Source organism: Drosophila nasuta, chromosome 3, assembly GCF_023558535.2.
Source record: "Drosophila nasuta strain 15112-1781.00 chromosome 3, ASM2355853v1, whole genome shotgun sequence".
Classification (NCBI taxonomy): Eukaryota; Metazoa; Arthropoda; class Insecta; order Diptera; family Drosophilidae; genus Drosophila; species Drosophila nasuta.
In genome coordinates this window covers 46,760,603-46,784,012 of record NC_083457.1, presented here as the reverse complement: position 1 = coordinate 46,784,012, position 23,410 = coordinate 46,760,603, and the positions used below count along the sequence as shown (strand labels likewise).

At 34.8% G+C, this 23,410-nt stretch overlaps 2 protein-coding genes and 1 long non-coding RNA gene across 5 annotated transcripts; 2 read left to right on the top strand and 1 right to left on the bottom strand.

Annotated features, from left to right (window-relative positions):
• The first annotated feature begins 146 nt into the window (after positions 1-146).
• LOC132789262 (protein henna) lies at positions 147-5,463 on the top strand. Its single transcript, XM_060797165.1, has 5 exons — positions 147-263; positions 1,953-2,625; positions 3,677-3,939; positions 4,000-4,229; positions 5,238-5,463. Exons 1-5 carry the CDS (start codon positions 234-236, stop codon positions 5,398-5,400), a joined length of 1,359 nt encoding a protein of 452 aa, XP_060653148.1. The 5' UTR covers positions 147-233; the 3' UTR covers positions 5,401-5,463.
• On the bottom strand, positions 5,439-21,746 carry LOC132789261 (circadian locomoter output cycles protein kaput). Of its 3 annotated transcripts, none has more exons than XM_060797161.1 (6): positions 20,740-21,746; positions 13,476-13,782; positions 9,595-9,755; positions 9,350-9,531; positions 8,725-9,289; positions 5,439-8,661 (listed from the first exon to the last, which is right to left on the bottom strand). In XM_060797161.1, the coding sequence occupies exons 2-6, from the start codon at positions 13,511-13,513 to the stop codon at positions 6,434-6,436; spliced, it is 3,174 nt and encodes a 1,057-aa protein (XP_060653144.1). In that variant the 5' UTR covers positions 13,514-13,782; positions 20,740-21,746; the 3' UTR covers positions 5,439-6,433. The 3 variants fall into 3 exon arrangements, with proteins under 3 accessions (XP_060653144.1, XP_060653146.1, XP_060653145.1); XM_060797163.1 differs by having other exon boundaries at positions 9,595-9,743; XM_060797162.1 differs by having other exon boundaries at positions 20,850-21,746.
• Positions 19,109-19,757, top strand: LOC132789263 (uncharacterized). Its single transcript, XR_009632688.1, has 2 exons — positions 19,109-19,323; positions 19,395-19,757. It is a non-coding gene; the product is annotated as an uncharacterized LOC132789263 (long non-coding RNA).
• Positions 21,747-23,410: the final 1,664 nt, after the last annotated feature.

Genomic DNA, 23,410 nt, shown 5'->3' with positions numbered 1-23,410 from the left:
TTGTTTTTAGTATTTCTTTTTTTTATTATTCATTTTTTGTTATTGTCTCAAAGATTAGCGCTTAGCTACTGTTGCTGCTTCGGTTGCTGCTGCTGCTGCTGCTGATGGCGAAGCGAAGTCTATTTAAACGCTCGACTAACTGAAAAATCAAATCAGTTTTAAATCGTGTGCTGTTCGGTGCGTTCGCATTGTTATTTTCGTTGTTTTCGAACATCATCGTCAGTGAGTGCAAAATGTACCAACGTCAAGTCTCCTTCGATAAGGTTGGTGTGGACTACGCAGTAATAGCATTTATTTTCCATATATAATATATTATGCTAAAACAACAATTTAAAGCGCGTCACGTAAAAGCTAAATTTCATAACCTTGAAGTAAATAATATTATTGAAAGAAAGTGGAACAATTAAATTCGAGATTTCAAATCATCACATGAATAAAATAAACAAAAGAAATCATGTTACTAATCTATAATTTTTAATTTGATATTTATTATGAATAGCCTCTTAGAGAATGTGCTCAATAACGATGAGCTGTATAATGAATTGGCATAATTAAAAAACACAAATAATTTCTAAATTTAAAAAAAAAGAGGGGTGTGTATTTTGCGGTTCGTTCAAAGCTAAATCGAGCTTCAGAGTAATCTCAATTATAATGTCTTAAAAACAAAACTAAGTTCTGAATTTTAATTGAAATGGGTTGTGAATTTTGCCGTTAAAAATTAGTTGATCTCTAACCTATAAAACTAAATTTCCTTTCTACTATGAATAAACTCTATAAAATATGCTTAATAATGATAAGCTGAATAATATAATGGCATAATAAAATAACACAATCAATTTCAAAATGTTTTTATGTAAAAAAATACTATATTTTTTATTCCATTAAAAGCTGAATATAACCTCAGAGAATACAAACAAGTAATAAAGCCGCACCCAAAAATTTTTAATTTGATACTTATTATAAATAAAAGTATAAGAATATATTATATAATATATTCGCATGATCTCAATAATATATTTTTTAAAAATAAATTACAAATAATTTCTAAAATTGTATTAAACGGCATGCATATATTCAATATGAAATTCAAGCTCAAATAACGGCTTAAAATAAAACAAATTGAAGAAATTTGAAGAGAAGAGTTTATCATTAGTTGAATTCAAAGATTTCAACGATATTTTTATTTAACACATTGCAAACAATTTCTAAAACTTCCAACCTCAATGAAACCTTCAAAATATGGGAGGAGAGTTTATCTTGTATTCAATTCAAAGCCAAATTGAACACAAGAGGCAATGTTCTGGCCCTTTTTAAAAAACAATATAATTTTATTTTTCGTTTTTACTGATTAAAGAATCCCATAAAGAATCTTTAATTTAATTTAATTTAATTTAAAATCGATATTTTTTAACGATATCTTTTTTAAAAACCTTGCAAACAATTTCTAAAACTTCCAACCTCAATGAAACCTTTAAAATATCGAAGAAGAGTTTTCATTTATGTTACTTGTATTCAAAGTCAAATCGAACCTCAGAACAACCTTGTTAATAGGTTAACACAAGTTCAAGGCAATCAGAGGCAATGTTTTGGCCCTGCATTAGAACATTGCGGTTGGAGTGGGAAACCTTCGATATGCATTTGCAATGAGGTGAATCTTGGGCTGACGTTGACCTTTGTAACTGGATCTATCAATCGACGAACTGTCAATGACGCTAATATCTGTTTACAACACAAGTTACATTTTATTATTTTATTATTTAGTCTTTCTTGGTGTATATAGTTATTGCTGATTGATTGACGGGTTGTTTAAGTCTCGTGAAAATACCCGATTACACATTCGCAGTTCGTAATGCTGATAGGCAGCAGATTATGCAAAGTGCTTTCCATTTAATTGATAAGAGATTCCGATTCCAATTCGAATTAAATTAATTGCTTAATTTGCTCGTGATTAGCCAACGCGCATCGAGGACTCCGCCTACATTGCCGAGGGCGTTGATATTCAAGAGGCACGCAACACTTGCCTCCTCTTCTCGCCCAAGGACTCGTCGTTGTCCAGCGGCGCCTTGGCCAATGCTTTGGGTATCTTCAAGCAGCACGACATCAATCTCGTGCACATAGAATCACGTTCTTCACTTCGTGTTCCCGGCTACGAATTCTTTGTGGAGTGCGATGGCAAAACTGGCGCCTTGGGCAAAGCTATCGCAGATCTTCGCGAGCAATGCGTTTACTTTAATATCATCTCTCGCGATTACAAGGACAACGCAACTGCTGTGCCCTGGTTTCCACGTCGTATACGCGATCTCGATCGCTTCGCTAATCAGATTCTGAGCTATGGCGCTGAATTGGACTCCGATCATCCCGGTTTCACGGATCCCGAGTACCGCAAGCGTCGCAAGTACTTCGCAGACATCGCTTACAACTACAAGCACGGTGAGCCGCTGCCGCATGTCGACTACAGCAAGGAGGAGATCGAGACCTGGGGCATCATCTTTCGCAATCTGACCAAGCTCTACAAGACGCACGCTTGCCGTGAATATAATCACGTCTTTCCGCTGCTCGTCGACAACTGCGGATTCCGTGAGGATAACATTCCCCAGCTGGAGGATGTCTCCAACTTCCTAAGGGGTAAGTGAGGGATAACTCTTATTTATATAGAAACAAATTAGAAAGGTACAAAGGTAAAACAATGTTGTATATTCTGAAAAGAGCCATATTATTTTTAAATATACCAAAAATAATATCATATAAACATCATTTAACATTCCAAATGAATATACCAAATATTATATCAAATACTAAAATATACCAAATACATACATACACCAGAAATACTGAAATATATACCAAAGGCCATATTTGGTATGTCGATGAAGTACTTCGAAACATACCATAGAGGTCAAAGTATAAGAGATTGGTAGCCAAAGCCGTTAAGATGCCATTGCAGTAGGCGTAATTTGTCATACAAAAGTTTTTCTTTAATAACTTCTACAATTTTAATCCGATCAGAACCATTCACAGGACTCATTAAATTGTCTGTACCAAAACTCGCAACTCTAAGAACTACTTATTCGGATTTAAAATTGCATACTCGTAGTTAAAATCATTAAAGATTCTTACAAAGCATTCTCTATTTTCATCTTGCAATGACTATCAGATCTTCTCACATACAAAGCTCAATATTTGAGCAAGAAATTAAAACTTAAATAGGAATAATTAATTCCTAAATAATAATTGATCTAGTTGACATCATTTTTGAGCAAATTAATAAAACTAAAAATAATAATTATATTATAATTTGTACTATAGATATGATTTTGTTATTTTTATTAGACAACTTTTCCATGATTTTTAGTATTCTTAAAAGAATTATTATAATTTTTTTTTAACAATTTATTTTATGATTTGCCTTGCTAAATTTTTAAATTGTAAGTTAAACAATTTTTTTTTGATATCACAAAAATAAAACTTATAATTCTGACAAATGTCAGAAGATTTTCCTTTAAGAAAAAAGAAAGAAATAGTTCACTTCTCCTGTTGTTACTTTATTTTGTTCCTTAAAAATAAATTTCATATATTTATTTATTTTTTTTTTTTGTACATTTACATTTCTTTAGTCATCAAAATAATGATATTATCATAGTACTTATTTATTAATTTTTGTATATTTCTTTACCAGATTGCACTGGTTTCACTTTGCGACCCGTGGCTGGTTTGCTGAGTTCTCGCGATTTCCTCGCTGGCCTCGCCTTCCGCGTCTTCCACTCCACGCAGTACATTCGTCATCCCAGCAAGCCGATGTACACTCCAGAGCCGGATGTGTGCCACGAACTCTTGGGTCATGTTCCACTCTTTGCCGATCCAGCTTTTGCTCAGTTCAGCCAGGAAATCGGACTCGCTTCTCTGGGTGCACCCGATGACTACATTGAGAAGCTGTCCACTGTAAGTTGTCCTAAAATATTTATTTGTAAATAGAGTTTAATTAATTTCTGATTTTAATAGATCTTCTGGTTCACTGTGGAGTATGGCATGTGCCGTCAGGAAGGTGAACTCAAAGCCTTTGGCGCTGGATTGTTGTCCTCTTATGGCGAGCTGGAATATTGTTTGACCGACAAGCCGCAGCTTAAGGACTTTGAGCCAGAGATCACGGGCATTACCAAATATCCCATCACGCAGTTCCAGCCGCTTTACTATGTGGCCGACAGTTTCGAGAGTGCCAAGGAGAAGACTATGTAAGTTGCTTTTAAGTTATATCGAAGCTCAAATCAATCTTAATAATATCGATTAATATAAATAAGAAAGATAATGTTGAGTCTACTCGACTGTGAAATACCTGGTACCCATTTTCAATATGCATTAAATATAGCCTATGACATATGTTGGTATTTTTTAGAATAATACTATTATTTTCATTATATACCAAATGTAGCTTGCGGTATATGTTAGTATTTTTGATATATTCATTTGGTTTATATTACTACTTTCAACATATACCAAAAATAGCCAAATAATTCGGTATATTTTAAAGGAATTTCTACCATTTTAAGTACATACCAAATGTTGGCTTCGGAATATGTTAGTATTTTTTCCAGAATATTAATTAGGTATATTTCAAGAATAATATTTCCATTTTCAATATATACCAAATGTTGACTTTAGTATATCTATGTTAGTATTTGTATAGGATATTTAAAGAATTGTACTATCATTTTCAATATATACGACACATTGCCTTTAGTATATGCTATTATTTGTGGTATATTTTAGAGATAATACTATAATTTTTAATATAATCCAAATGTAGCCCTCGGTATTGGATATAATATTTTAGTATATTAATTAGGTTTGTTATATGATATATAAATGATATTATTTTTTGTCTATTTTATGAACTTATATTAACCTTATACCGACTATAACACTTGGTAAATATTTTAGTATTTATTCAATATATTCATTTGGAATGTTTTAAGAATAATACTACTATGTTCAATATACACAAAATAAAATCTTCGTCATATGGTAGTTTTTTTTTGTTATATTTTGCTTTTAAGAATACTTTAGCACTTTCTTTGCTTTCATTAAAAATATTATATGTAGCGGGTATCTCACCATTGAGCAGTCTTGAGTGTAGCTTTCTTACTTGTTTATATTAATTGAGAACAGACATCTAACCCATTATTTTAAAATTATATATTGATATGATCTGAATAACATATTTCTTATCTTTTTTCCCCTAGCAAATTTGCCAATTCGATTCCACGTCCTTTCGGTGTGCGCTACAATGCTTACACACAGAGCATTGAGGTGTTGGATTCGAAGCCGCAGATTAACAATCTGATGAACAACATCAATTCGGAGTTTCAGATACTGCAGAATGCGATTGTCAAGCTACGCGTTTAAGTTTCCTTATTCGATGATACTATATTATACATATTAAATAAATGCTATCAATTATTCGTTTTACATCATTTTTCTCATTGGTTTATTTGTAGTTATTTACAGAGAACTATATTTAGAGTTGTATATTCTATATTTTTGTATAGGTATGTACAGGAATATTTAAAAACTAAGCTTAGCAAATTACTTCTGGTTTAACAAGTGATCGTGATCGTGAGTTGAATAAGGTTAAGTTCTTAGCATTTGGCTCTTTCGAATAGAATGAAAAATTCCCTTTCTTTTTTTTGTCAACTTATTCAATGTGGAATTTTGAATACTAATCATAGAGTGAGAAGTCAAAACTTCTCTTAAAAAATAATAAATGTGTCTTTTTGTTTTGTTTTGTTTTGTTTGCAAAATGTTCACAGCAAATAATTCAGTTGCAATCTCAACCTGAGTGTTGACTTATCGACTACTTAGATATATACATATATATTAAATTATATACAATCAACAAATGATTTACAATAAAAGAAAACTCTTTACTGCAGTCAGTCTTTAAAATAATAATAAACTAGAATATATATATTTACAATTACAATTTAATTTACATTTAACATACAAATATTATTATGATATAGTTTTGTTTTTCGATTTGATATCAGAGATCCCTGTTGGTGCCAGCTTGCTAGACACTTACTGGATAAAATTGTAACTAATTGAAGCGATGGGCGATGTTCCTAATCAACACGACTACTTACAAATTAAAAACTTACTTCGATACTTTACATACTTTTTTTGAGAACGCACAAAACTCTAAACAAATTTAAGGATTAACGATTTAAGGTTTAAGGAGTACTCAGTCAGTTGAGATCTACAACTATAGATTTTCGGGTTATTCGATACAGAGAGCCATCAGCTGAGACTTTGCATTATCAATCATACGCAGCGTGGTACTTGACTACTTTTGACTATTATGCTACTACTTCTACTTACGCATGAGCTTAAGGAATTTGGATATCAAGGCGCATGCCACGCCCCCCTGATTAACCATTTGCTATTGACTGCTGCTTGCCGTGTGCGGCGAATTGAACAAATTCTGCGATTGTTCCTGCGACATTTGATACGGCAATATCTCGAGTTCGTTGGGCAACTGGCTTTGGTTCTGATTGCTGAGCGATTGAAATGGATTCGAATTGAAAAAGTTGTTGCTTTGTTGCTGTTGTTGCAGTAACTGTTGCTGCTGCTGCTGCTGTTGTTGCTGCTGCTGTTGCTGCTGTTGTTGCTGCTGCTGCTGTTGTTGCTGCAACATTTGTTGCTGTTGTTGTTGCTGCTGTTGTTGCTGATGCAGTTGACTCGAGCTGTGCAGCATTTTGTTGTCCTCGCTGTGCGTCTCGGAGCCATCGTCGCTGATGCCCATGTGAAAGTTGAGCGAAGGACTCGACTCGGTTGCCATTTGCATGTAGGAAAGCAATGAATCCTCATTCGTATTCTGCGGCACATTCGAGCTGCTGTTGTTGTTGTTGTTGTTGCTGGCGTTGTTGTTACTGTTGCTGCTCTGGTTGTTGCTATTGTTGTTTTGCTGGCTGCTGCTGTTAAAGTTCTGATTATTGCTACTGCTGCCGTTGTTATTGTTGTTGTTGTTGTTGCTGCCGCTGAGCTGCTGGCCAAGCGATTGCAAAGGAGATAGATTGAGAAGGGCGTCAATGTCTTCCATGTCCTCGCGAGACAACATGTTGCTCGTTTGCTGCTGCTGCTGCTGTTGTGGCTGCAGCTGCAATTGCTGCTGACTTTGCTGCTGCTGCTGCTGTTGCATGTTGTGATTGTGCTGCTGCTGATTTTGCAGATTCTGCTGCTGCTGCATCAACATTTGCTGATCCTGTTGATTCAACATCTGCTCCGAATTCAAGGCAAATCCATACTGATTAAACTGCGGCTCCACTGCATTGCTGCCACTGAAATTGAAATTGCGTTGCACACTCGCACCCGCAGCCGCAGCTGCAGCCATGTTGCTGGCAGCAAAGCCCATGGGCATCATGGGTTGCAGGTAAGTGTAGCGCGCCAGCAACAGTTGCTCGGACACGATGCGCAATTCGTCCTGCTGCTGCATGATTAACTTTTGCAGTTCGTCGTGTTTTCGCTGCAACTGATCCTGAAGTTGACTCTGCGTTGGCGTCATCACCACAGCAGCCGCAGCAGCAGCGGCAGCAGCACCCGACAGCAACTCTTGTTGTGTGGCTGCTGGCACCGGCATCGTTGGCATGGGCATCGAGACGGGCACCGGCAACGGCGACAACACGGGTGCAACGGGAAATTGAGCCATCACCGGTTGCATCGAGATGGCTGTGAGGTATTGCGGTGGCTCAAGGAAACTGGGAGCAACCAATTGGGGACTCGTTAGCGGGTAATTCGATTGCGGAAACTGACACGCATTGTTGGTGACAATTTGCGTGGGTGCCAGCGGCAACATGGGCACCAACTTTGGTTGTCCTGGCTGCAGATGATGATGTGCGAGTTGATGTTGCTGCTGCTGTTGTTGCTGTTGCTGCTGTTGTTGCTGCTGCTGCTGTTGCTGCTGCTGATGTTGCTGCTGTTGCTGTTGCATTTGATGCTGCTGACTGTGCTCGCGTCCATGGTGATGCGATCGCTGTCGCTGACTCACCGAACTCACGTGCGTCATGAGCGATTGTCGACTGGTCACCGAATCCGCAGACATCGACGTCGAATCGGATTCATTCCCCCGATTGTTGTAGAAGTAACATTTGCGCTTGGCCTTCGGTGAAATGCCCGTCGAACTAATGTTGCCATAACTCGAGGCGGGTCGCGAAGTCTTCAGCGGATTGATGAGGCACGAACTCGAAGCAGGCGCCGCTGCCGTTGACCACATGGGAGAAGAGTCGATGGGCGGTGAACTGGCAGCAGCAGCAACAGTTGCTGTGGCGCCTTCGTTGCTCAGATTGGCCAGAGAATTCCCCAGCAGCGGACTATCCAAAGTCTGATTGGTCAACTCAAAGTCACGCAACGTTGTCGTAGCCGAAGCGCATTTGCTGCTATTTGAATTCGAAGTGTGTCCTTTAATCGAATGCGTCTTCTCGCGTTCCTTCTCCTTGTGATGTTGCTTGATCACCTCCGCATAGCTGACAACCTTGTGCGTACACACAACATAATCAGGTTTTGAATTATACTGATGATAGCTCACATAGTAATCGGTTTGCAACCAAATCCATTGCTGTCCCTTGGTCAGAAATCGATAGTAACAAGACTTTCCTTCCCCCGTCTGACGCACTGTAAAAAGAAAATAAAGAGTTTAAGGAAAAGTTTGTTGGGTTTCAACTGCGGCTTACATACATTCCTCGTGGCAGGCGACAATGCTGTCGAGATCATCGAAGTGATAGTAATCATAACCCGAAGTCCCAAGCACCTCAAAGGGCATATAACCGATAATCGGGGGCGCTCGATGATCGAGAAAAAGAAACTTCCATTCCATGCTGTGCTTTGAGGTGAACTCATTGCTCGTCGGATCAATGATGCTCATCTCGCGTATCAACTGCGGCGTCTGTATTCGTCCCGTGCCCACAAACACCAGCTTCTTGTCCACCTCGACGCTGGGATTGTTCTGAAAGATGCGCGGAAGAGTTTGACTCGAACTACTCTGACTATCCGAACTCGATCCGGCGTTCGTATTCGCATCGTTGCGAAAGTAGCCCACAAACTTGACCAGCTCATACGCATTGGCATCGACTTTCTCAATCCCTCCTCGCTTCAGATGGGTGTAGAATGTGATTTGATTGCTGGCATTGATGTCCGTTTGGCGGGGTTCAATCACCGGCGTGGGATTGAGAAAGATGTTGAGCAGCGCCTCGTGATCCATTTCATAAGCCAGATCGTAAATGCTCATGTTGTAGAGTTCATGCTGTAGAGAAAAGTAAATAAATGTTTGCATACTACAAAGTTGCTAAGTAGCGCCACCTACCGGCAAGTAGCCCAGCTGCGAGGTAATACTTTCGGATGCATAGAATATGGAGCCCAAGCTGCTGAACACAATCATAAAACCATCCAATGACTCCAGCATTAAATGCGTAAACTCATCATTCGTCAGATATGTCGGCTTCCAGTCTTGTTGTATCTCAAACACCTTTGAACGATCCGTTGCCTCTGCAAAAGTATTTCAAATTTAATAATTGAAAACTTTAAAAAAAAGTTCAAAACATTCTTTACCATTGTGATTCTTCAAGAATGCTATGGTCGACTTGAGCACCGTCGACTTGTCCATCTTGCGATTGGACGTGGAGATCAACGCACTCAGATCATTGACCAGCGAATTAAATTGATCCCGTCGCTTCTTTTCGCTCAAGTTGCGTGATTTTCTGCAAAGAAGACTGCGAATTACCAAAAAAACGCTGATAAAACTTTGGCAAAGCAAAAAAACGTTCATTATATGTAAAAATATTGTTAAATTAGCTCAAAACAGATGAATGAATGAAGGACTTTTTAACCACCCCAAGACAGCTGCTCACCTACACAGAGAGAAAAAGTCTCGATTTATAAATATTGATTTAAGATTTTTTCTATCTTAAAAAGAAAACAATCTTGAAATACAATTTTTAGGTTGAAATAATCTAAACTCAAGATTTTTATGCTAAATTTCCATTTTAAGATTAGAAATATCTTATTTTATGATTCAAATCTTGATTCAACAATGTTTTATTCTAGATTGACAATAAGATTGTAAATCTTGAAAAACTTTTCGATCTTAAAAAAATATTTTTTTTCTTAGAATTCCCCTCTTTCAAAATTATCATATATATTTCTGATGTTGTTGCTGTTATCTCATTAGGTAGAGATAGTCCTTGATTGAAATCCTAATCGTATAGTTGATTTATAAATAGGGGTAAGTTTATTATTCTTGATTGTAGCACGTTTTTTCTTTCTGTGTATCGATGACCCACGTGTGTGCTGCGATTGATGCTTTTGTCTGGCGTTTATTAGACAAATCCGCCCATATGCTACCCCAGCAACCCCTTCTCCTTATCCTTCCTTCCCTTTCCCTTTCCACGCACTTTACACTGATACACTGATATGTGTATTTAACTGTGTGTGTGTGTGTGTGTGTGTGTGTGTGTGTGTGTGTGGAGAGGAAGGGAGGCAAACAGTTTTCTCCTTCTCTTGATGTCGCTTTGCATTTGTTGCGCTAGGACAAACATTTTTGGGCCTGGAGTTATGCATTTGACAACTGTATGTCAAGAAAATGAATAAACTCGCCGACAGAGAAAACAATATGTAAGGGAGGGGGAGCATTGCAGGTAAGTCAGAGACAAAGAATTTAAAATTTATTTAGCTGTCGGTCGACAGTGATTTTGAAATCTTCATAAAAATTTTATTAAGATAATAAGTAAAAAGCTATATTTGTTAAATGTTATGTATGCATATGTGTGGTATAAATTCATACAACTGCATTTTAAATATACTACAATATATACCAGATTGTCAACCAATACTGCAGCCGGATTTTACCATATACAATTATTTTAATAACTTCTAAATTATATAGACTCTACTTATTACTTTATAATGAGTTTGCACAGTTCGATAATTTAACTTACATACAAAAATAATAAGAAATGTATTATAAAATTATTGAAAAGCTTTAAAATTGTAGAAGATATTATTCATTTGAATAACAAGAATATAGATATGTAATGTCACTTGTTTCAAATACAACAAACTAACTAGAATTGATTTTAAACTTATATAATTATAGCTAATTGCAAGAGTAGAAGCACAGCTTAGTATCAATATCTAAATTCATTTCTAGTATTGAATCATTATTTCTTCTATGAATCATTAAGCTGATCGGTCTAATATATAAAAAAAATTACAGAAATAAATTGGAATTTGGAACTAACATATATTTAAATTTTTAAAGCAATAATAAGAACTAAGTTTCGCATTAAGAAATTAATAAATTTGTGTGATTTAATCATTATTAACAGAGATCCATATTCACGTCTCTAGTCAAAACTTTCTTATATTTATGCTGGTAACATTTAAACAATAAACAAATATTAAACTATTTGTTACTCCCTTTAAGTTCTGAAAATCCTGATGCCCCAGCTACTTTTTGTCTCTATAAATCCCTTTAATTGTAAACATGATATATTTATTCTAATCTGATTTCTCCATGAATACTCGCTCCCTTATAATAAGAAACACACTTTTGTATATATTAATTTTGATTAATAAAGTGTTAGCCAATTAAATACTTAGTATTACTAAAATTCCAATTCTATTTGCTTTTTTTCGATTCTCAGCCAATCTAAAAAATGTAGTAATTAAGTTTCTTTTCTCTTTTTTAATCCATTCCCAATAAAAAATCGTAATTTATTCAGATATAAAAATATTTTGCCGTGCTTTCTCGAGTCTTATCTATGCAATAATTATTATTAAAATTTATTATGAATAATAAATTATACATATGTATATGAAAGTATTAGCTTCGATTGCTTTAATTTTCAACTATGCAAAAATCTTGTTAAAATTTGCCTTTATTTCCTTAAAATAGATTCCAAGAATTCTAAATTTTCACTCTCTTTTTCTTTTTGAAGTCTTGGCTAAGTAGCAAATATTATTAAAATTTTCTATTGTGTTTCTATCCCCACACATTTATAAATATTAGCCTTGTTTATTAAGTTCTTAAATATGCAGTAAACATTATTAAAATTCCATACAACTAAAATAAAATCAACTAAATTAAGTTCAATACTTAACTAAGCAGCTAATGTTATTAGAATTTTGCCTGCTTCTATTCACAAACATTTATAAATATTATCTTTGTTAGTTCAATTCTTAAGTATTATAAAAATCCTTTAGAAATCAAATTAAATCAAATACATAAAGTTCAGCACTAAACTAAGCAACAAATATTATAAAAAATTTATTATGTATGATAATAATAAATTATACTCATATTAAAGAATTAGCTTTGATAGTTTTAATAGTCAACTATGCAGCAAATATTGTTTAAATTTGCTTTTATCTACTTCAAAAAGATTTTAAAATTCTAAATTTTCACTCTTTTTTTATAGAAGGCTTAGCTAAGCAGCAAATATTATTAAAATTTTCATTGTTTCTATTCACAAACATTTATAAATATTAACTTTGTTTATTCAATTCTTAACCAGGCAGTAAGTATTATTAATATTCCCTATAAATCAAATTAAATCAAATAAATTAAGTTCAGCACTGAACTAAGCAACAAAAATTATTGAAATTGATTATGTATGATAATAATAAATTATACTCATATTAAAGAATTGGCTTTGATGGGTTTAACAATCAACTAAGCAACAAAAATTAAAATTTCTATTCTACTTTTTTTTTTGTTCGTGTTGAGTTGTTTTCCAAGCGATTGTATTACTAATTTGATATTTTTATTGCAACCCGATCGCCGAATGACAAAATATTATGCAATAGCGAAAGAGGGCAAAAAATAACATAACGAGAATGGGAATGAGAATAAGAATGAGAACGAGAGTGGAGAATAATAATGATTATTAAGTGGTTGGACGAGTACTCAACGTGTGTGTGTGTGTGTTGAGAGAAGATTTTTGTGAGTTGCTTGGTCAGTGGCCAAAAATCAAATCACACTCGAATTACAACTAATTAAAGAACTGAATTGGATTTCATGCGACTTTTTTTTGATTGCTTTGCTTTGCTTCTGTGCCTGTTGATTGTTATGCTGCAGCTGAAGCTCAAGCTCAAGCTCGGTGTCTGTTACTTCTGTTTTCTTTTCTTTTTTCTTTTTCTTTTCTGCTTTAGCGAAGCGTGCAGTGAAATATGCGAACTCCAGCAGTTAACTCAGCTGCTTCTTCTTTCGAATTTCTTCGCGAATTTTTCCTAAAATTGTTTTACGTCTCGGCTTATGGAATTGTCATTGGCCACAACAGAAAAAAATGTATCGACGTCTCTTCTACCACATTTCTAATCATAACTGTCAAATGCATGTCTTTCTTTAATGTGTGTGTGTGTGTTTAAGTGTGTGTGTGTGTGTGTTTAAGTCTGTATTTGTGTGTGTGCGTTGTTGCTTTAAGTCAGCTCACCTTTTCGTATCATCCTTGTCATCGCTCTCGTCGTCCATCTTCGTATTTATTAGATAATCCACTTCCACGTCCACTTCCAAGTTGATTTTCCTTTTCGAAAGATTTCCACGACAAATTTGTGTAGTTTTATATTTTATTTAGTTTATGTATTTTCCTTGGTTGTCTTAGTAGATTGATTAATTACATAATTTGTAATTGCATTTGAAGCGTTTGTTGCACTTTTAGGTCACATTCACACAACAGCTTATGGAAATATGCTGCAACATGTGCCACATTTTGTATTTTTTTCGTTTATCTTAAACACTGGCTGCATAACAAAAAATAAAATTGAACTATTTTTGAAATTTCAATATATTTTTACATCACTTTTTGTGGAATTTTTTTGCAGATTTATTCGCGTTTCATTTTCGTGCGCTTCGCGTACCGTCAGCAACAAGTGCAGTTGAGTTTCTGCGTCGCCTTGTCGCCCAAAACCATTTGCCAACGACACACACATCTAGAAAGCTATGCCACACAGATACTTTGTGGCATCCTTCGCTTCACTTTGCTGTTGCTTCTGCTGTTGCAGTTATGTAATCGTTGCCATTGAGCTGCGCCTGCGCATGTGCCACACAGTTATTTTTTTTTGTTGGGGGTGAGCACCCAGTGGCGAATGTGCTGGCAGCGAGCGCCAATCGTTGCAAGTCAGAGTCTGAGTCGAGCTGTTGCACTTTTGCAACCCCTAAAAAGTATGCTACGTTATTTGGCCGATGTTACTAAATGCGACAGCGAATGCCATAACAACCTCAAGCTCAGTCTCTCAACAGCGTGTTGCTGACTCTACTGAGGGAGTGAGAAGGTGTGAGAGAGTATGTGTGAGGGTGTGAGAATGTGAGTGTATCTGTGTATGTGTTTAGCTACGTTTGTGTTGAGCAGCTGCTAACCAATTGCCTGGCTGCGTTTGTCTGCCTATTTATAGCATTAACAAACACACGCAGACAACCGACAAACACTCACACACACACATACACACCTTTCACACACTTACACACTCTCACACACACTCAAACACATTCACACACACTCTCCCACACAAATACACACCTTTCACACACTCTCCACTCATCAACTCACTCATATTGCATAATGCCAGCGTGCCACACTTTTATGAGCAGTTACAGTTACAATTTCAGTTACAGTTTTGTTTGTCGAGTGTTTTTCCTTTAATAACTCTGCAAGGCAAAAACCATACGCATGCAATTTCCATATTCGCCGTGTCACAACAATCGCTTGCTTAATTGCCAAATGCAGGGCTTCTCTTCTCGTCCTTCTCTCAACGTCTTTTCCAGGCAACAAACTTTCGCCAAAAGAAAAGCCTGCAAAATGCGCGCCACAAACTTGTCGCTAAAACAATCAACACACTCTCGCAAAGGTGTAAAATGTGCTCGTTGAACTTTAATTAAAGCCCAGAAGTCACAAGCTTTAAATACACAGAGAGAAACAAATCTAGATTAGATTTTTCAGATCTTAAAATGAACAATCTTAAAATGAGATTCTTACATTAAAATACTCTCAAATCAAGATTTTTTATGTGAAATTTGCATTTTTAGATTTAAAACATCTTATTTTAAGACTAAAATCTTCAATCAAGAATGTTTAATTCTAGATTGAAAGTAAGATTGTACATCATGATTTAAAAACTTTTCGATTTAAAAAAAAAAACAAGAAAATAAAAGAAAAAATATATTAATTAACGATTTTTTCGATCTTAAAAAGAACAATTTTGAAATACGATTTTGAGGTTGAAATAATCTTAAATCAAGATTTTTATTCTAAATTTGGATTTATTCTTCAACAATGTTTTATTCTAGATTGAAAAAAAGATTTCAAATCTTGATTTTTGATCTAAAAAAAGGAAACATATTGATTTAAGAATTTTTCGAACTTCGAAAAGAACACCTTTGAAATAAGATTTTTATTTGAAATTTTCATTTTAAGATAAAAATCAATTTATTGCTATTTAAAAGTAGAATGCAAATCTTAATTTAAGAACTTTTTGATGTTAAAAAACTAAGATATTTGTTCTTAATTCTTAAAATGTTTGATTTCGCTGCCATTAAAATTAGAACCTAGTATTTGGTGATATCCCAGACCATTGCTTTAAAAAAAAAGTTGGACAACAAAATATACGTAATTTCTTATTATTTTAAACAATCTACATTGTTTGATTTAAAATGATGTCTTCCTAACTCAACTTTAAAATTTTTTCATTCTTAAAACAAGATTATGATGCATATTTTTGGACTTGATTTAAGAATAAACCTTCTTGGTTCAATTTTGACAATTTTCATTCCAGATTAAATTCTTGATTTTCTTCTTGATTTAAGCACGTTTTTTCTTTCAGTGTATGCAGATTAAATATGGCATTCGCAAAGCAGCTTACACACGCATTGCAAAGCTGTTTAATTAATCCGTTTAACATTTCGTACAAAACGGTCAAGTGAAGCATTTAACGAATCATAATTTCCCACATGTATTCAAAGGAGAATGGGTTAAAAAGCTAGACAACATTTTAAATACACATCAAAGCCAAAAATGCCGACCACATCCTGCATCCTGCATCCTGTTCTGTCCTTTCCACCTACACAGAGATATATGTATTTTAAACTCGTGCCAAGTGTTTGCTGGTTAACCGTAAGTATCTGTTGCTTTTGCTTTTCTACACTTGTCATTCTCTCGTTGTTGTTAGAGTTAGCTTTAGGTTTGCGGTTGAGAAAAGTAGCTGCTGATAATTGCGACTGGTTAAATGGCTCGTGTTGTAATTAGTGTGGTTTTGTTTGCTGCAAATTGCCAATTGCCAATTGCCAGTCTATTGAACTTTGTGCGACGCGGGAGACTTAAGATCAGATATCAGGTCTATCTGGAAAATTTAACGACTTTTCATTAAAATGCAATAAAACAAGTGAACACGCTGCAAAAACTAGACTAAGTTATTCCCCAAGGTGTTGACTGAATTTCAAATTTATTCAATCTGATCTTGCTTAGTAGGCTAAATTACCTATTTTATCATTAGTTTGTTGCTCAAGATATCAATATTTTTCTAATGAATTTAATCAATATTATCACTACTTTGTTGCTAAAGATATTGATATGTCTTTTTAAGAATTAAATTTCATAGTTTATGATGAAAAGTATTAATAAAATTTTAAAAATATGTTTATATTGAAATATACTTTTTTATATTTCAATGCAAAAATATTTCTTCTTGCTTCTTCTTTTTCTTTCTACTTATTCTTATTAAAAACGAAAACACACTTCTAAACTACGTAGTTATATTTAAAATTCTAATGACATTTGTGTTAAATTATTTAGTCTCATTGATTTTATATATAAATTTAGTTTTATATATTATACTCTTAAAGTTCTACTTAAAATTTTGGCTGCCCGATCTTTTTGATATGAAAAAGGAAGTTAATTTTATATTTAACGATGAAACGTATAAATAAAATTAAGAAAAATATGAATATAAAACAAATATACTTTCGACTTGCAAAAACGGAAAATTTAGATTTTTGAAACAATTTCTTTTTAATTTTATTAATTAATTTATTTTATGTATGAAATTATTTATCATTATTTATTTATACTCTAATCTCAAAGTGTTGAATCTTTTTGAAAAATGATTTTTTAAATATCTATTTTTATGTGGATTTCTTTTATTGCTCAGTTGTACTACATTTTACAGTGATTTTCTCCGATCTTTTTTTGTTCATGAATGAGAAAAGTTCTTTGAATATATGATTTTTATATATGATATCGTTTTAACCTAGCAATTTAAATTTATAATTCTTATATATCATAGTCATCGTTATTTTCGATATCTTTTGCTTATGAATCGGAAGAGTTCTTCCAAATTTCGTAGATGCAAAAGTATCAAGCCAAGCAAAATATATTATATTATGATACAATGCGACCAGTTTATGAGTAAGTTTAGAAGAATGTTGCATCATAATTTTAATTGCGGTAATTATTAGCATATTATAATATTGCAAAGAAAATAATATTTCATCATTAAATAATAATATTTATATTAATGAATATACATTATAATTAATATTTCATCTTACAGCTCAAATATTCGGAAATTGCTTTCTTATAGCATTAAAATCAACTTCCTCACTCTTATCATTTCTTATAGACAATAATAGTTTAGTTCTGAAAATATCTACATAGAAAGCTTATTTTCTTTTATGTTTTATCATTCTCGGAAGCTTTAAAAATCTTTATCATTCGCTCCCATTAAATAACTAGTGTGCACAATAAATTATGCCAAATGCGGCCGCATGTAAACAAACAATAGTTGCAAATGTTTTTCGCCTTCTATAAAGCTCTTCACTCCTCCCACAACTCTCCATTCGGTGCAGTGCAGTGCAGAGACAACATTTTGTCAATGCTCGATTGGCATTGATAATAAATAGTTGAGTGCAATGCGGAAGCAAAAGCTCGAAAAGCCGGTTGCCAACTGCAGCAGGCAGAGAGACGAGACAAGGCGACAGCAGCAGGTTTGCTTCACGAAGATCGTTGACTGACCTACTCATGACAATCAAGAGAGAGAGAGAGCCAAAGCTCTCTCTAATGCTTTGCTCTCTCAGCTGCCCTCGCTCTAACTATTGCCCTCGCAGTCACACTGACGCTCTCTAGTGTTTGCACTCTGTCTATCGCTCGCTTTGCCGTGTACAACAACTAACGTCATTTGATTGCATTTCTAAAGCTTCGCTCAATGCGCAAATTATCGCATAGCTAGAGCTGTGTTGGTGTGAGTGTGTGTTGGTGTGTGTGTGTGTTGGTGTCAGTGTTTGATTTCTTTGTCAGTGAACTTGAGCTTTTGCTTGCTACGCTAATTGCATTGCGATTACAGCATAGCGCAGTTGTCTCTGTGTGTGAGTGTGACTCGAGTGCAATGTGTTGTTGTATTTGATAATACCAAACACACTCGCACTCACACAGACACTCATACGTACTCAACCCCTGTATCTATCTCTCCCTCTTACTGTTTTTTTTTACATTTTTCGTTTGCATTTGCGTTCCGTTCCGCATTTGACAAAGCTTTACGCGATGCCTGTAATATTTTTTGTTGCACTCGCACTCGCAGTGCATCGCTATTGACTCACTTGGCACTGTACCCACGCTACCTTTCTCTCTCCCACTCTCTTCCCATCCATCCAATGGTGAGTCTTTGTGTTTGTGTTTGTGCTTGTTGTTGTTTTAAACTTGACTTAATTAAATTTTTCACTATTATTCTGTTTAGTCTATTTGTGTTGTGTGTGTGTCTGTGTTTTCGTCTTATTTTTATCTTTTGCCGATTGTCTGCTACTCATTGATTTATTTTCCCTTTTTGCGCGCTCTTCCTCAAACAATTCTCCATTCTCCGCGCTCACTTGTGTATTTACCGCTAGTTAGGCCTAATATGTACTTTTGTCTACTTATTATCTACTATATAGTATGCCTTAACTTGTTCTACGGTTTTGGCTTTAATTGCTGACCCCACTTAAAACTAATATCCTCTACCTCTGAGCTCAACTTAAAACTATTCTCAACAACGTTTTGGCTGTTCCCATAAATAGTCGATCGGCAGCACTTCAAGTTTTAGTGTGCTCATCTGATCATTAGATTAACTTTCAATGGGTCGAGTCGAATACAAAGCGGATGTGCAGCTGCAACTGCAACTGCAGCTTTGCTCATTAATTTCCTTAATTACTTTTGCCATTTACTAATTTTAGTTGTAGTTTAAGATGCTCTGTTCACGCTCTAGAGTCGTTGCTCAAGTAATTAACCATTACAATAATTGATTGTTAAGACAATCCATTGGGTAAATATGTTAGTTCTTATCGTGATACAATGATCCCCATATTCATTTTTTTTCTTTTTGCTTTTTGATAGGCGTGAAACCAAATCAGCTGTTGGCAATTGCATTCGCTTATCTCAGTTTATTACTTTTCCCTTTTTCAGACACAAAGGGAATTTGTATGTCTGGTTAATAACTATGGCAAGAGCTTTTTTTTGTTTTTATTGCATTTTATTGTGTCACGTTCTATAATTAATTGAAAAGGTATTGAGATGCCTCTCTTTTTTTTAACATATTTGTTTATAGTTTACGAGTTGTCAATTGAAACAGTTTCGCGCTCGCTGGCTGGCGCATGATCACAAACACACACACACACACACACACACACACTACACAACAGACAACACACACACACACACACTGCACACCTCACTGCACCACACACTCAGCAATCAGCATTTAGAGCCAACAAGCTTGACACACTAATGTAGAATGCACACGCGCACTCACACAAAGACACACACGGGCAGCACACAGACACAGGCAAGACACTCACACACAGACAGAGAAGCAATCGAGTCGACTGACGCTCAAACGCTGACGATGACGTTTCAAAAAGACGCTGCTCAGACACAAACCAACAACCAAAAAAAAAAAATACCCAAACACCCCAAAAGCAAAGATTTGAACCTTGAGCCGAATTTTAAGCGCAGGATTTTCCCTTTAAGGGAAATTTGCAAAGCAACAGGAAATATATTTGAGAAAACTATTAAACTTATTATATATGAAAAAAACTATTAAAAAAAAAATAAAAATACAAAATATATATAAAGTTAAATATATATAACTGCAGAAATGGACAACTGCTTAGAACATTTGCAAAAAATTAAAAAATACAACTAAAAAGAAGGCAATAATCGTAAGTTTTGTCAGTTGCTATTTTTTTAATTTTTTGTGTTGTGTTTTTTTTGTTTTTTTTTGCTGCGACACCTTTTGAGCTCAAGTTTAGTGCACTCTCCTTTTCACATTGCATACGTAGATAATTTTTGGTTGAATGCACTTTTGATTAGTTTTCATTTCGCTCACTTTTACACACGTTCTCATCTAATACACGCTTTAAATCATATTTTTCATTATCATTTTTCCGTTCATTTTTGGTTTATTGAACTAATTGAATTTGTGTAGCTCTCAGGTTACCACATTTTAAACAAATTTTTTTGCTTAGCACTTGAATTCTTTTCAACAAAATTACATAATATTTGCAATTTATTGTTAACTCTGGCACTTTTTCCATATTTGTTTACTTCGATTTTTTTTCGCATACGCGTGCGCACATTTGTATTAGTTGTTGTTGTAATTTATAACAATAAATAATTATTATTTGTGCAGCTCTTAAAAAAAAACACACACAGAACAAAAAGAAATAAACTTTCAATTTACTTTTCACAAATGCATTTTGTTGATTTCTTTTTCACTTTTTCTTTTGCGGAGTATCAGCAAATTTTATTTTTTGGGCAGGAAGACAAGCGTTTAGTTGATGATCGAATTACAGCTTTAAATCCGTTACGAGTTGAGAGAGACAGCGAAGATACTTTTTCAGAGATGACAACACGGAAAACTCGAAGTTTGATTTACGTCTCGAGGGGGAAAACTGGGGAAAACTGAGAAAACTTGGGAACGCGCTCGTTGACGCTGCGCGTGTCAAAATAAAACTGAAAGAAAAGGCCCCAAAAAGCGGCAGCAGCAAAATGTTCTAAGCTGCGACGCTGCCGTTCGCTGTGGATAAACGTCGAGCCAGCAAGCGAGCAAGCGAACAAGCGAACGAGGAACAAACGAGCGAGCGAGCGAAATGCAACGAAATGCAAGTGAAATACAACGAAATGCGAGTGCAACGAAATATATATTTCTTTCGTTTTTTTTTATTCTCATCACTCACACACACTCACGACTATTTTACTGTTTTGCTTTGGCATTCGCTTCGCTTAGCCGGTAGCTCTACACGGGGCGTATACGCGATATACTCGTATGCGAGCGTTCTCAACGTTACCTGACATTTGCCAGACTCGCCAGCCAACGACCGGCTATTATTTAATATGGAAGCCAAGAGACACACACAAAAGCCAATTCACTCAATTTCGCTGACACGATCGAGTTGAGCAGCGACGCCAGCAGCGACGTCGGCAGCGCTGCTTCTCTTGAGTCGCTTTGCACATGACGTTTTCAACTTTATCTCCCCGCTTTAGTTTTTTTTCAACTGTCGCTGTCGCTTATCAGCAATTAGATTTCTCCAGGGTCTTGTTTGATTGTGTTGACAATTTCTGGCATGCAATTGCAGCTTTTTTCCCTTTTTTTTTTGTCGATCACTTTTTGCACCCTTCAAGACGATCTCAACGGCGCATGCTCAACATTATTGCACACGATGCGTCTTCGGTTTCAGTTTCAGTCTGAGTTTCTTTTTTTAGTTTCTGTTTCCTTTTCTCACTCCCACTTTCTGTGTCTCTTATTTTCTATATTGCTGATTTGTGCGATACTTTGTTGCAGTGTGGTTCAAGGTCTGCAAGGTTTTGTTGTCTCGCTTGGCGTAGGTTAAGGCAACAGCATTCTTAGTGCCGACTAATTATACCCTTCTTCCATCTAAACTGAGCTGAGCTGTAATTACAAAGCTGCAGAATTTTAATATTTTAAAGCAAACTGCAGCATATTAAAAGAGGCATTAAAAAAGCTCTTTAAAATTCATTGTATTGAATTCATGTTTTTTATTTTTTTTTTCTAATAGGAGCATTTCCTATTCGAAATCTTTTTATGCAATTTTGGAAAATTTTAATAATTTGAATAAACAACATAAGCAAAATAACTAAAACAAAATCCAAATATTATAATGTTAAAATTGACTTACATTTTCCTAATTAATCAATTTTTTTCTTATATACATAATAGAAAATAAAAAGTAAGCTAATATGAACAGATATAAATAAATTATTTCTCCTATTCGTTAAATTCCCAAAACAAAATTTTTATTCCTACACCCATACGATAGGAGGGTACGAGTATTACAACTTTGCGCCTCCAATTAATGTATGTAACAGGCATAAGAAGGTATCTCCCACCCCATGAAGTATATATTCTTGATCAGCGTATCCATCTCCATCTGTCTGTCTGTCCGTCCGTCTGTATGAACACCTAGAGCTCAGAGACTTTAAGAGATAGAGATATAATTTTTTGTGAACAGTACTTAATATTTTTGTACGAAGATCAAGATTGTTTTAAATTTTTTTTGCTACGCCCACTTCCACCGCCGCAAATCGACAAAAATCAACAAACATAATATTGAAGCTGGAGTTTAGAATTTGGGTATATAAAATTATAACTACATTATTTATGATTCCCGAAAATTCGGGAATATACTATCGCTGACTATCTGGTATATTTTGTACTCTATGGAGATCCTTTTTTTTTATAAATAAATCATAGGACATTACAAAAAAATAAGAGAACAACGAATTTCCTATAATGAGCATTTTCCATTGGTTCAATGCTCTGTTCTATATAAATTTTTTGTATATTTTGAACTTTAATATTTACAAAAAACTTCAGCATATTACAATGAATCAAAAAATAATTTGAAAATAATAGTTTTTTTACTTTCTTATAGAGAGCATCTGAAAAGAAATTAAAAATTTTCGGACAATTTCCAATTTAATTTTTTTTTGTTCTTTCTTACCTATGTATGTATTTAGAGCATTTTCAATTCGTTAAATTTCCAAACTAAACCTTTTTATACCCGCTATCCAATGTGTAGAAGGGTAGTATAACTTTGTGCCGACAGGAAATTTGTAACAGGTAGAGAGAGGCATCTCCGACCCTATAAAGTACGAGTATAAATACGACAATATATAGCCATGTCCGTCTGTCCCACCGTCCTTATGAACACCTGGATCTCAGAGACTATAAGAGTCCTAGTTGCTTTGGCATATTCTGGTATATTTTGCACTCTATGGTATATGGTATATACATAAATATACCCTTGGAAATAATTTTAGTATTTTTGTGCTATGTATAATATTTTAATATATTTAAAGAATAATGCTGCGCTGTTCAACTTTTATTCAAA

Excerpts from the sequence above, each read along its gene's own strand:
- LOC132789262 (XM_060797165.1), top strand. The coding sequence starts at position 234 with ATGTACCAACGTCAAGTCTCCTTCGATAAG. Across the intron at positions 264-1,952 it reads GTCAAGTCTCCTTCGATAAG|CCAACGCGCATCGAGGACTC; the intron begins GTTGGTGTGGAC and ends GCTCGTGATTAG. Across the intron at positions 4,230-5,237 it reads AGTGCCAAGGAGAAGACTAT|CAAATTTGCCAATTCGATTC; the intron begins GTAAGTTGCTTT and ends TTTTTCCCCTAG.
- LOC132789261 (XM_060797161.1), bottom strand. The coding sequence starts at position 13,513 with ATGGACGACGAGAGCGATGACAAGGATGATACGAAAAG. Across the intron at positions 9,290-9,349 it reads CGCAGCTGGGCTACTTGCCG|CATGAACTCTACAACATGAG; the intron begins GTAGGTGGCGCT and ends TTTTCTCTACAG. Across the intron at positions 8,662-8,724 it reads TGTCGCCTGCCACGAGGAAT|TGCGTCAGACGGGGGAAGGA; the intron begins GTATGTAAGCCG and ends TTCTTTTTACAG.